Below are 14178 nucleotides of genomic sequence, written 5' to 3'. Positions count from 1 at the left end.
AAAGGCCATTTCTGCCAGGTTTGCTGTCACTTTAGGTCACTGGAGCAGTGTGAAGGGGGCTGGGATACAGCTGAGAATCAGGCCCATTGTTGATACTTAGTCTATAGCCTCCTATTTCAAAGCTTGTTCAAGAACCTTTTGTTTACCTTTAACTCATGAAAGTCATTGTTCTCCTGCAAAAAGAAAAGGAGTACTTGTGGCACCTTAGAGACTAACCAATTTATTTGAGCATAAGCTTTTGTGAGCTACTGCTCACTTCATCGGATGCAGTTATGTTGGGAGAAAAGAGAAAACTAGGAAGTGGGTATGGGAGACAGCTATGGCTTCTCTTCATATGGCTGACATTCCCCACTCATGAGCTCCCCCATTCTGTACTGCTAGTGTTTCTTTTTTGCATTTCCCTTTTGAAGTGTTGTAGCACTTAGCACTAAGAATTTAGTGTTTCTAGGATCTAAAGTTTTTGCTGAGTCCACATAATTGAGCATTCTACCAAGATGGTTCTTAAGGATTAAAAAGACATCCAGGAACAGGGAAAGTTGCCTTTCACATAGCTCAGCAATGTAGATTAGGGGCTCAATTCTCTACTGCCATTTGCCTTGTGTAGTCAAATAAAATTCTTGAAGTATGATCTGTATTTAAGTTTACAAAATTTTAAAATTTAAATTGTATTTTAAATTTTATGTTTTAGCCCTCAGAGTCTCACTTGTAACTTTACTTAATATACTATGGTTTTTGCTTTGAGTGCCCAATGGCCTTTGGACATCTTATAGACTGAAAACAAAGACTTCAAATATGCATGAAAGGATTTATGTCACAAGTCCAACTGAAAGTAGGACTTGTGTTCCTAAATTGTAGGTGCCTGAAAACCTCCCCTATAGTGCCTAACCAATCCCCTCTGGCAGTTTAATGCAAGTCCTGAGCACTTTTTTTTGTTTAAAAAAAAACAAACAAAAAAAAACCTCTTTGTAAAGATTGCACTTCTAATATTCTTATTTAAAGCAACTCTGTTTATAGGTAGTCTAAATTAAAAAGCTTCAGTAGTGTGAATCCTGTTCATTTGAGGATGCAACTCACTCCATCCAAATGTAGTTGTTCTATCCTGTAACCTACTCTATATAGATATTCTTAAAAATGCTTTTTCTTGTAACCAGTAAGGGGTAGCATTTTTTTGAGAAAATGCTATTCTAGTAAGCAGACTAGTCAGATTCTAATTAGTTTTTAAAATTTTATTACAAGTATCAAATGTACATTTTTCATAAGTATACATAGATTAAATACAGTATTTACAGAAAATATGTATTTTAACTACTGGCTTTAGTAAGTTTTTCATAGTAACTAATTCAGTAGTTCTTGCTTTGATGCAGCTGGCAGAACATTAAACCTATGAAGAAATGCCTTTTAGAATATCTTAAACAACTTTGTTCTAACAAAGGCAATGGTTCACACTTTCATTTAAATAGGAACTTTGAGGTGGTCTTTGGCTTACCGTAAAATAAGTCAATTTAATAGCTCTCCAGATGTTCAATTTCTGGCCAACTTTCAGGGATCTTTACATTGTAGCAAAAAATGTAGTTGGAAAGAAGTTCCTATGGACACAAAGGAATGTCTGGAACTATGTGCACACTAGATTGTAGACCTTATTTTGCTCCCATGCAGTATTGTTAAAAAGGATCTATTAATGATTAAGTAGATCATAGTCTCTTAATTGGCAAGATGTAGTAAGTCCGTGATGAGATGAGCACTAACAGATTTCACTCCAAATACAACTATCTAAGATTTGATTTCACTTTTTCGTCTGTCTCATCTGTGTTATCATCATTAACTTGCTGGATGACAAATTTATCAGGTTCATCCTCCATCTCTACATCTGATCTGTGCTCTTCATCCAAGTGCCACCCAGAAATTTTGTCTCCTAGAGAGATAGTAAGAGGATGTTCTGCGTTTAAGTCATCACGAATGCTGTCAATATCTGCTTCAGCTAGACATTCATTACATAGTCTGTAGCGCCTTGTTCCTTGTTGAATCACATGTCCTGTTAAGTCGGTGACATGATTCTTACACTTTCTGCAGATTAGTTTGCCGGCTTGATGTATCTATAGAGATTTAAAATGGAAAATCAGCTTTCATCCAAAGAAGGGTTAATACAATGTTTTTTCTTTAAGAACATCTACAGTAATATTTTTATAAACTGAGAAATGCATTAGATCACCCTAAAAGTAAATAAGGGGATTATAAATGAGACTTCTAGAGCAAGAACCAACAGATCTGCACTCATTTATTAAAAGTCTATAGTACAAGTACACTGGATCATTAACTATCTTTGATTTTCATCTTGTTTCTTACACAACTAATGAAGTATGAGTATTCTATCTGCTTATCAAAAGGGGAAAGCTTTTTTCTTTCCAGATGTGTTTATGCAACAAAATGCACACCTAGGACAGGATGCACTGCTTCTGTGCTACAACCATCTTTTTATTTAAACTAGAAACCAAGTTATTAACTGGGTCCAAGTATTCACATAGGCATTGTGTATGTGTGCACCAAGACAAATAAAGATGGGATACTTAAAAAAAAGTAATGAAAATGCCACACTATTATTTCAGCACTTCAAACGTGATTTACACTCACATTTTCCAACTTTTAAGTAGATTAAAAGCTAGTTTTTGCTTTCTACTTTCAATTTGTGGCTACTTTGTTCTCCTCCACAACTCAATCTTAGTCATTTGAAGACAATTTTTCTAAACTGTACCCGTTGTGCTTATTATGGCCCTTTCTTTTAAATACTGCTTTAGTGGTTTTTTTAGAAAATGCTATGTTATCATACAGTTTGTTATTTCTAAATATTATCTTACATGTAAAAGGCACTTGTCTCCACTGAAGAATAAGTCCATAAGTTTTGAGAGTACAGTCCTATTTGTGCACATAACAGGTGCAGCACATGCAGCTACAGTACAAGTTTCTTTTCATTGTGCCAAAAGGCCTCATCCATCTTAACATTTAGGGGCAAGATAGAGTAGTTCAGTCTCTCTTTACCACAAAAGCCATGGTTATGCTACCACCAAAGATGTTAATTTTAATGGTAAATTTGATGGTTAGTGTTGTGATATAGATGCTTGTCCAGTTCCTAAACGGAGACAAGTGAGACGACTAAATTATTTTATACTGGCCACTGAAGAGCAGTAAGATGAGTGACTCTCTGGGGCTGGTTCTGGACAACAAACTGCTGTTGCGAACATAATTTCATTTTTCAAGAAAACCAGTCTTTAGTCAAATGACATACTGTTTGGAAATGGCTACGTAGATGCTCTAATCTTGTGAATTTTTTCCCACATGCCTCACACGGATAAGGTCGTTCCCCTGTGTGACATCGAAGATGCCTCTTCATGTCTGCTCTCCGTTTCACTGTATGGGTGCAGAAGGGGCACTTGAATTGCATCTTAGGTAGATCATCTGTTACAGAGAAAATCCTATTAGTTAGGTAAACAGCAATAGTCTCTTCCCTAGACAGATTTGTTGAAGCAAAGTTAGCTTTTCCTATAATCTGTAACTTGAGAGAAAAGAATCCAAAACACAACCACAACCCTCCTTCTCTGCTCTCTCACTGCATTATTTTTCCAACTTAATAAAAAGTCAAATACTTGGTGAACTGATTTAGATAGCGGATTCTGTCCTAGACAGACTGACCCTAAACTAGGTTATTTACATACAGCGGTGCCTTAACATGCATAGGTTTTCAGATGCTTACAGATTGGATTTTTGCTTCAGATAATGTTTTAGAATCCAGATGAATATTTGTTTAATTTGAAATAAAGACGACATTCCAAGACTCAATGTGCCTTAATATAATTTATACAAAAAATACAATTAGATCTCAGCAGCATTAAAATAAATTCCACAGAATTTTGCCAGCCACCTATTCCCTGTTCCTCAGGAAAGCATATTCTAAGCCTCTCCAAAAGTCCTCCTAAACAGAGGTCTTTTGCAGTATATCCAGAAAGTCATCAAATTCAGACAATTTTGGACCAAGGGTGCGGAAGCAAGTTAAGTCTGAGCCCTCACATTTCTTCTCTTTTATAATGGGGGGGGGGGCGGGGAGGGGGTAGGAAGAGGGTCTAGCTAAAGCACTTTTGATGACCACAGCAGTTGCAGCAGGCATGGAGAGAGAGGCAATCCCTCAGGTAGTAAGTAGGCTGGTACCAGGTAGAGCTGACTGAATTTTTTTCAGATGAGTAGTTTGTCAAAAAATGTAGTTTCAGTCAACCTGAAATTATTCACATATTTGACATGAATTCACCAAATAGCTCCCATGTGGGAGGAAAGATAACTATCATAACTTTTACCCCAGTCGCAAGAGCACTCATGAGATGTAGGAGACCCACATTCAATTCCCTCTCTGCCTTATATGGAGAAGGGATCTGCCTGACATTCAAGACAGAAACAGCTAAATGGCTAATGTGGTGCTTCTCCCTTGGAGTAATGGCAATCCAGTGCCAATTCAGGAAAAGGCTAAACCCAAGAATCAAGTCTGGTTCTTACTTGTGATGGTGCACCATGCTACTACTAAACTATACTAAGCTGTTTTCTAAATTTCCTTTAGGCACAGTTGTGACTCAGATCTAAGCAGATTTAAACCTGTCAGCAATCATACTGCCACAGCAGTTAATATGGACTTTTGGTCATAAGGACCCCATTGTTGTTTTTTAAACCAACTTGTTTTGTTTCCCCTTAAAATTGTACACATGAATATAGAGAACTCTTCTCTTCCCTCTCCCATTTGGTACTCCTTATTTTACTAATGTTTAAGACATTTCCTGCAGCGTAACTCATTGAGGAACGCTTCTGAACCTTCAACGGTTTCAGTAGCTTTTGCTTTCAGAATTATTGACAAGCATAACTTACTGTGAATTGCAAAATTTCTTAAATATATGCAATATGAATGAATATAGACTTCAAATGTTTAATAGTAAATATTGCATTTTGCAAAGTGTGGATCATCAATAATGTGATTATAGCTTAGTGCAAATTGTTGTTAATTTTTTTGGTCACACTGATTGCTTTCTTCTTATACTGTACTTGTTATATTATCTCTACCGTTGATTGCATACGGTAAACCTCGAACCCCATCTTGCAAACACTTATGCATCTGAACAGTACCATTGAAGTCAATAAGATAACTCATGTGTACTTATATGAAGGATGTAGGTCTAATAATTTAAATGCACAAGCTATTACTGTAGCACTTAGTGGTACCAAGTTTGGGGTTCCATTGTGCAATAGGTACATTAGCATGAAAAGCTGCAAGCTCTTTGGGGCAGGAACTCTCTAAATAAACAAGACCGATAAAGCAAGGGGGAAGAGGGAAAGGACAAAGGGATGAAGTGACTTACCTGAGGTCACACAGCAGATCAGTGGTAGAACCAGGAATAGAAACTGGCTCAGTTTAGGGCTCAGATCCTCAGTCTGGTGTAAAACTGTCTCATAGCTCCACTGAGGTCACACCAGCTGAGGATCTATCTCAAGTCTTCTGGCTCAGAATTTAGATGCCTACCCACTAGACTATATTGCTTCTCTCTCCTTATTCCTTAGGTGTTATACTGAATTAAGGAAGTGTAATGAAGCTTAAAGTTTGGGCATATACACATGATTGTGTCTTTCCCAAGGTTTTGCAGACACCCAGAATCTTTTTCAAGAGAACCCTGAGAAAAGTCTCAAGACAAACACCGTATACAATTATATCTACTCTCACCTTCATTCCAACCACCCATTACACCTAGAATTGTGGGCATAGAGGTATACAGTTCATCTGCTTTTAAATCCATATACACAGGGGAAGTTCTTGAAAGTTCTTGTTCCAGGTGAGCAACAGACCATTTCTTTGGTATCACCTTTGATTCTTGATCACATCGGTACCCAGTATGAGCAGTGTCATTCTCTGTGTCAAACTGAATTTGCTCTTTGGATTGAGAAGTGCAGTTAGTCTCTGAAGCACTGCAACTTCCACTAGCCTCATCAGGTTTGTTTGATTTATATTTCAGAAAATCATGGGGCTGTGACAGTCCAAGACGCCTTTGGTGTTTTTTCACTGAGCCAAGCTTTTGGCCTCTTTTGGATAATTGTGTTTCTTGCTGTTGGACATTCATTTGTGAAGATGAGTGGTTGCTGCTATTGGTCCAGGAATTTTCATTCACCATGCCTGCCTTTTGATCTGGAATTAAGTGAGAACGGATGGGGTTGCTTTTAACTTTCCTTCTTGACTTATAAAAAGGTGGGCAGTCTAATCTACTGTTGACCCTTTTGGCTGAGAGGGTGAAGTAGTGATCCTTCTCTTTTTCATTAATCTCTAGTGAGGATTTAATGAATGTCTTACATACACTCAGAATATCTGTCATCTGCAGATAACTAGCAGCTGACATTACTTCAATCACATTTTGCCCAGTGAGAGACAGTTTGCCTGAATATACAAAGTCCAGAATAACTGTGAAGGTAGCAGGAGAGAAGACCTCAAAAGTAGCTGTGGTTGGCTGACTAGTCTCTTTTGAGCTCTGGGAAAGGAGCATTTTGAAATAACCACTACTGGCAAACAGCACATTTCGATGTGCTTTGAAGACCTTCCCCTCAACCAGAATACAGCAGTCACAGAATAAGTCTTGCTTGCGCTGCTCATTTAGTTGCTGAAGGAGATGAAACTGATGGGAAGAAATCTCCATTCCAAACAGAAGGTAAACAGGAAGCGTCTCTCTACAATAAAGAATAATTACAATCTTGACATGCTACATTTAACCCAAGTTACTGCACAATTTCAAGAACATTTTTCTTTAATAAAGGGATGCAGTGAGACCATGTAGCCCCCCCCCCCGCAGGGTCGGCCCGCGTTAGCGTAAGGAAGAGAGAAGAGACACTATTTTGATAGAGCAGCTGAGATGCCTCAGTTGGAGGCTCCAGCTCTGTGCATTTTATATCCTAAAACCGAACAAAAAACTCACTGGAAAACTTTACAAGCCCCGTTGCGGATTCAGCAAGGGGAAAGAAGACCCATCCCTTTCACAGCTGTGAGGGTTACGGTTCAATAGGGTTCAGGCCCGAGAGAAGGCCACCGGGCTACGACTCCAGCCCCGGTCGCTCGCACGGTTGCGCCCTCTGCACCGCAGGACCAGGGCGCCAGCGCCACCGGCCAGAGAAACTACCGCCCCGGCGCCCGCACCACGGCATTGGCGGAGGACGCTGTCAATCACCCGCACGCCCCGTCCGAATGGGCCCTTCGAGCACAGGGAGCCCGGGCCGCCTGACGGCGCGAGACGCCCGCTCGGGGATCGGTGCGGGCGGGCTCCCGACGCAGGGAAACCACCCCCCCGACCCGCCCTCTCTCGCCCGGCTGCCTGCCCGTGAGCCGGCCACGGGACGGGGCGCTCTAAGCCCCGCGGCCAGCAGCCTCCCTTCGTGCGGCTCCGCCCGGGACCTGCCGCCCCTGCCCGGTCTCCGTCCCGCTGCGCAGCCGCCAGCCCCTCGGCTGCCCTTCCCGGCCCCTCACAGCGGCGCCCGGGCTACAAATGGCGCCCGCCTCGGTCTCCCTGCGAGCGCGGCTCGGCTGCGGGGAGCGCCCGCCTCAGGGCCCCAGCCCGCCTCGGGTCCGCCGAGCCCGCCGCTGCCCCCGGCCGGTTCTGGGCCGGGCCGGGCCGGGCCGGGCCGGGGCCATGGCAGCGCCGCCGCCACTTACCGGCGGGGTTCGGCGGGCGGCAGCCGCCGGGCCGGGGCGGGGCGGGGCGGGGTTGGGGGTGCTGCGGGCTCGGCTCCGTGTCACTGTACCGCAGTTTGCGGGTCCCGCACGCGCAGGGCCGAAGGGGAGAGAAACAAAAGGCACTTGCTGACGCGGGCGCTGGTCGGAGGCGCCCGAGGGCTGGGGACACAATTAAAGGGGCAACGCTCCGCTCGCAGCGGGCACAAGCCCGGCCGCTTCCTGCCGCTTCGCTCGGGTTGCGCTCGCCTTGGCGCCCTCCCCCCGCACCCGCCCTCTGCCCGGGGAGCCCATGTCGCGGTTTCCCGCAACCGGGGGAGCGCGGTCATTGTTGAACAAGGTGAAAATGTCAAATATCCAGGGTTTCTTGGGTGGGGAGAGTGTACGTGTCAAATACAAACAGGAGGACTTGTGGCACCTTAGAGACCCACAAACTTATTTGAGCATGAGCTTTCGTGAGCTGCAGCTCGCTTCATCGGAAAGTGAGCTGTAGCTCACGAAAGTTTATCCGTCTTACTTTGTATTTCAGGTGTCACTATGTGCATAATAAAGGACAGTGCTAGTTTGATGTTGGGTATTTCTTTTCTTTGAAAAAAACAATACTGGAAACAGTTCTTGGACAAGTAACATGGTATAAAAACCTCTGCTCATTAGCATAACGATTAGTTCTGATTTTGCAGAAGTATGGATAATTGACATGCATGCACTGTATAAAATAATGACCCAAAAATTCTTAGTAACACACAGGGAGGGGAGAGATTGTATTGAAGCACAATTTAGTAGATGAGATTTGGAAGTTTCAGGTTCTCAGCTGTACACTTCTTGCTAGAATTATAAAAGGGTCATTTTCATTCTGTCCATAATTTTGGTTTAGCAAATGGGTATTCAGATCATGCAGCCCTTCTTTTATAGTGTTCCCGCAGTAGTAGTAGTGTTCTGCCCATCTTCCTTGATCATTCCTAAAATATTCTATATAAATTAAGAAATTGACAGCTGATTCCCTTTTTAATGCTTCATCTCAGCTGGAATCCCTATAATCTATGTTATAGTTAGTTTGAAAAGTATTTAAGTACTGTACTGACAACTGTTTTTTAGATTCAGTGTTTATAAATGCTGAAAGACACAAAATAAACTATTTGGGCACTCAGTGTATAATTTAAATTTATTTTTAAATGGTCAGAAATCACACATGTGCCTCCTACTGTATGTAGAACAAAATCATGCAATGTATTAGTGTTGTCTGACCCCCATAGTCCACTGAAGCCAAATGGTTTTACTTACCTTATTTTGTTGTACCCTAATTTAGTCTTCAAACCCCACCTCCCATCTTAATTTCTCTGATGCTTACTTGTGGCCTCGTCTGGATTAGGAGAAAAGGGTACTCCCCCCCCGCCCCGAATTAAGTTAGCTTAATGGAGCTAGTTTAAATCAATTGAAAACCCCACTTAATACCAACATAGATACAGTCAAACACCTTTAGTTTGATTTTTGCAGGTCAAGTTATAGCCTAAATATTAAAACCTATATTCAAATTATGCTGAAAGGTGTTTATGGCTACCTGTGTTGGAGTCTTGAGTCTATAGACCATCTCAGGCCTCTTTGAAGCCAATGGGTGTGCCAAGCATTTTCAAGCTCAAAAGGAGGGGCAGTCAAGCCCCTTTATGTAGTAAAAATAGCTACAAGGTTTGCGGCTACTGCCCCAGCTACCACATCACATGGCAGGTCAAGGCTAACTTGTATAGAGTGTAAGCTTTCGTGACTTACAGCTCACTTCATCGGATGCATCCAGTGAAGTGAGCTGTAGCTCACGAAAGCTTATGTTCAAATAAATTGGTTAGTCTCCAAGGTGCCACAAGTCCTCCTTTTCTTTTTGTGAATACAGACTAACACTGCTGCTCTCTGAAACTTGTATAGAGTGCTAACCCTGGTTGGAAATGCAGGATCTAGGTGAGGATATGAGCTACAGGTAGTGTGTGTTGGAGACAAAAAGCCAGATGGGACAAGGAGTTGCAAATATGACCCTGAAAGGAAGCAGAGGGACGTGGTTTCTTGGGGATTGGAGTGGCAGACTTGGGGATTTCTGAGAAAAGAAACTGTTGTTTGTTACGGTGTTCAGGGAAACAAGATATTATGTAGTTTTTTGCAAAACAATATCACCAATTTCTGATCCTAAAAACTCTGCAAATCCCTGAATTTTGGCTAACTGCTCAGTGCAAAGGGAAACGAGTTTTAAGTGGGGTTTTCAATAGAGTTAAGATAACTTGATTGAGAAAAAGGTGCTTTTTCTCCTAGTCTTGAAAAGGCCTCTCTTTCAGTGAACTTATACAGCAGGTATAATATAATACATTGTAAAAGAGAAGGAATAATAATGTGCAGCTTCAGGGCAACTGATGCATTCAAAATAACTTTGCTGAACACTCCTCTTATCCTTAGTATGTAAGGAATTCAGCATATCACTCTATTCAGTTAGTGTCCGGTTTTGTTTTGTTTTTTGCAACTCATCTTTAAAAGTCAATTTAAGTAAGTTACCCTTTGTGGAACTATTAATCTGATTGGAATTGAAGGATGTTAGTTACATAACAATTCCTGAAACACTTTAAAACACTCTGTTGAAAGGTTATATAAGTCCAAAGTATGTTCATTACTTAAAATGACGACAGTTTCTTGTTAAGAAAAATCAAGAACAAACATCTCTTCTGAGGCTAGGAAACAAAAATTATTATGAAGGCTATTCTCTGCATTTGCTTTCTAACATATTTTGTTAGAGGTGTCCTGGAAACAATGAAGCTGAGATCTGCATACTAAAAGATCTTCAGATGTTGAGACTGTTATAGATTTAACATCCAGCCTGCTTGTGAACCATAGCTACTGTACAGATGGTTCAAATAGCATGATCCTACTCTGCATACTGCAAGATGCTCCAAATTAGTACTCCTGTGTGACCATGGTTGCGATTATGCCAAGAAAGGAGAGAGAGAGAGATGTGGAGAAAGAGGGAGACAGAGGAAAATAGGAATTAACATACTGAATCTAACCAGTAGATAATCCGTCTAGTCACTCAAAGTGAGCAGCATCACCAAATGCTTCAGAGGATGGAGCAAGAAGCCCTGTAGTGAACAATTATGAAATAAATTGCTCAAAGCTGAAGCTTCTTCCCAACTAATCATTTAGCAATTGGGGCATGCCCTTAAACATGGTGTGTGTCTAGCCTTTATAAAAAGTGATGGGTATATAGAGGACAATGGGATATGTGTGAGAAAACAGTAGGTTTGTAGACTTACCAGTGGTATCTACCAATTTTTTCCACTGAGAATTAGGTGGACTATGTCCATTAACCCACTAAATCACCATTCATTGCATTGATTTCTATACTTCTCACTAAGTAGGATACACTTTTAAGAAGTCAGAGGGAGGCTCACTGTCTCTCGTTCCTCTTGTGGTTGGTGGTCATTTTCCCCAAACTTTTCTTCAAATTCTAGGGCATGGACAAGTGATCAGGCTGCTGAGATAGGAAAGACAGAATTTTAGTGACAGATTTGGCTATGGACCGTATGTGCAGGGAGACAGTGAAAAAAATATATTAAAGGTGACCTGGAGATTGCAGATTAGGTGACAGGAAGAATGGAGGTGTTGCTCAGGAATGGAGATGGGGGGTGGGGTGGGGTGGAGAAGAGGTTTAGAATTCAGTTTTGGCAGCGAAGTTTGAAAGGAGTGCAGGCCACCTACAATGAAATGCCAGTGAGTGATGAGAGATTGAATAGAGGAAGAGGAGTCTATTTTGCCACACTAGAACTGAGAGCAAATAGATGAGGTCTCCTAATGACAAAGTGTAGGTGAAAAAGAAGAGGGGGCTCAGGACAATGCCATGGGGGTCCTCCATAGAGGGCAGTAGTGGAAAGAAAGAATCTGCTGAAACAGATGCTGAAGGATTGGTCAAAAAAAGTAGGAAGAAAACCAGGGGAGGATAGAATGTCCATGAGAAGGGAGCGATTAACAGTATCAAAAGGGAGTGGAAAAGATCAAGTCAAAACAAGATGGAATACTGGCATGGAGAATTGCTCAGGAAGAGGTCAATGGAGACTTTGGTGAAAGCAGTTTGAGTGAAGAGGACAGAAACCCAATTGGGGTGGGTGTAGGAGTTAGTGGCAGTCTGCTAGTAACATACTAGACACAGCTGATCCCGACAGGGGCTGTCTGATAGCTAGAACTTCTTGACTGATGGAGGGGCAGACTTACCTATTGTTTAATTCGGTGACAGAGCTCACTGGCTGCTCAATGCATTCCCTGCCTGCAGCTGTGGTTGGTCATGCTTTCTGTGCCTGCTCCTGCCTCGCCTGCTCTTGTGCCCAGTTCAGCTCCTACCCTTCTTCATCCTGGACACCCGTGGTTCTGACCCCTGGCTTCGCTTCCTGACCAAGTCTCCAGCTCACCCATTGGCTCAGGCATTTGGCTTCTGATCCCTGGTTCTGACCCTCTGCGGTCAACTCTGCACCCACATGTCCCATGGCCCCAATTCTTGATTCCAGCTCAGCTTTGCTCTAAACTCCAGACTAGCTTCCCCCATGGCTCTGACTATTAGGCCTGACCACCCATGGCCCAGTTGTGTCCTTGACAGTTTGAGAAGCTCAAGAGAGAAAGACCAAAGACTGGGCTTGGCTGTGAGGCTGAAGTCCATTAGGGCTTCTCTCTTCCTGACAGAGGTAATGGACAGCTTGCAGAGGTTGCAGACCAAGATCATGTTTTCGATTACCTGAATTGTCCCTGCACTTCCGAGAGTGTACTTCAGAACCTATGCCTGGTGAATAGGCCAGTCACCAGGCTTGCTGTGGAATTCTGGCTCTTCCACACTTAATATGGACATTGAGTATTTAGATATGCCATTTGGGCTGTGTAACACTCTGGCCACATTTCAGCATTTTGTAAACAAATTTTTCTGGGACATGCTGGTTCTATTGTTCTCTATTTAGATGATATTCTTCTCTTCAAAGACCAGAAGCTTTGATCCTTACCTCCAAATACAGTCGATTTTTATATCCATTAGTTTTCACCCTTGTCTCAATCTAGTCACTCTTGCAGACTCTCAAGTTCCTGCTGCAACAGATCTCATTATCCACTTTCACCAAGTTCTCCAGGAACTTACAAAGCATCTGGAAGTTGCCAAAGAAACATACAAGCAACATGTTTTCCTTGTCCGACTTCACCAGAATGACTTCTATGCCAAACTGAAAAAATGTGAATTTGACAAGGACACTGACAAGTTCTTCAGTTACATAATTTCTCCAGGAGGCCTAACAATGGACCCATGGAAAGTGTCTGCCATCACTAGGTGGAATGCCCCAAAAGGAGGTCAAGGAAGTTTAGCAATTTTTGTTGGCACTTCATGAAAGGCTTCTCCCAGCTAGCGTCAATGATAACTGCACTCCTCCAAAAATGATTTTGTTTTGTCTGATTGGCAGAGATATGATTAGATATGATCAGCTAAATAAAGGTTTCACTTCAGCTCCTGTTCTTGTGCGTTCAGACTCTGCCAAACCTTTTACTGTGGAAGCAGATACCTCAAACTTCACAATCAGGGCAAAATGGGCAAAATGAAGGCCTCCATAACCAACTCCATCCTTGTGTATATTATTCCTACAAACTAACCACTGCTGAGAAAACTATGATATCTGGAACAAGGAGCTGCTCGCAATCAAAAGAGCATTCGAAGAATGGAGACATCTTTTGGAGGGGGGTTGGTACCCAGTCCAGGTCTTACTGATTCAAAGAACTTAGAATATCTTTTAGGCCCATAATCCTAATCAATGGCAGATCCATTAGCCACTTTTCTTTATCAGGTTTGATTTCATCATTACCTACCACCCTGGGTCACAAAATGGGAAAGCAGATGCCCTTTCCCACACGGACAAATATGCCGAACTGAACACTGCTTCCCGAGCCACTGTGCTACGATCAGCTAATTTTGTGGAACCACAGCCCAGGATTTGCTGTCCCTTATTCAGACGCTACTCCCAAAAGACCAGCAAGCGGCCAAAATCTGTCAGAGGCGGGATACCTCTGACACCCTGCTCAACTCGGATTTCCATTTGCTCAATGGTCTACTGTATCATGAGAAGTGCTTTTACATTCCAAAATGTCAACCCAGACTTGAAGTGTTGAGAATTTGCCAGGGTATGCCAGTGGCTGGCCATTTTGGCTTCCATAAAACTCAGAATTTGGTGGTATGAAGTTTCTGATGGCCAGGGGTGAGTAGTGATGTGGGGGAGGGGAAGAAGAAAAGAAAAAAAAAAAGTCAGCTCCTGCAACCTGTGCTTTTGGATCAAGTGCCCACATGCTAAACTGCTTGTTCTACTCTTGCCTTTGCCCACCCCACCTCAGCCCTGCTGTGTGGTCTTGTTGGACTTCATTGTAGAACAACCTCGCTCCCAAGGTTACACTGTCATCCTGGT

At 42.4% G+C, this 14178-nt stretch overlaps 1 protein-coding gene across 4 annotated transcripts; it reads right to left on the bottom strand.

Moving 5' to 3' along the window:
* Window positions 1-1318: 1318 nt before the first annotated feature.
* LOC311510218 (zinc finger and BTB domain-containing protein 8A-like) lies at window positions 1319-8010 on the bottom strand. Of its 4 annotated transcripts, none has more exons than XM_084609725.1 (4): window positions 7715-7814; window positions 5747-6738; window positions 3335-3450; window positions 1319-2093 (listed from the first exon to the last, which is right to left on the bottom strand). In XM_084609725.1, exons 2-4 carry the CDS (start codon window positions 6705-6707, stop codon window positions 1767-1769), a joined length of 1404 nt encoding a protein of 467 aa, XP_084465851.1. In that variant the 5' UTR covers window positions 6708-6738; window positions 7715-7814; the 3' UTR covers window positions 1319-1766. The 4 variants fall into 4 exon arrangements, with proteins under 4 accessions (XP_084465851.1, XP_084465852.1, XP_084465849.1 ...); XM_084609726.1 differs by having other exon boundaries at window positions 1320-2093; window positions 3281-3450; window positions 7804-8010; XM_084609723.1 differs by having other exon boundaries at window positions 1320-2093; window positions 3281-3450.
* Window positions 8011-14178: the final 6168 nt, after the last annotated feature.

The sequence above is a fragment of the Lepidochelys olivacea genome, assembly GCF_965140295.1.
Source record: "Lepidochelys olivacea isolate rLepOli2 genome assembly, chromosome: 19".
NCBI classification, from domain to species: Eukaryota; Metazoa; Chordata; order Testudines; family Cheloniidae; genus Lepidochelys; species Lepidochelys olivacea.
The sequence above is the reverse complement of the archived record's forward strand: the minus strand, read 5'-3'. Positions and strand labels throughout refer to the sequence as shown.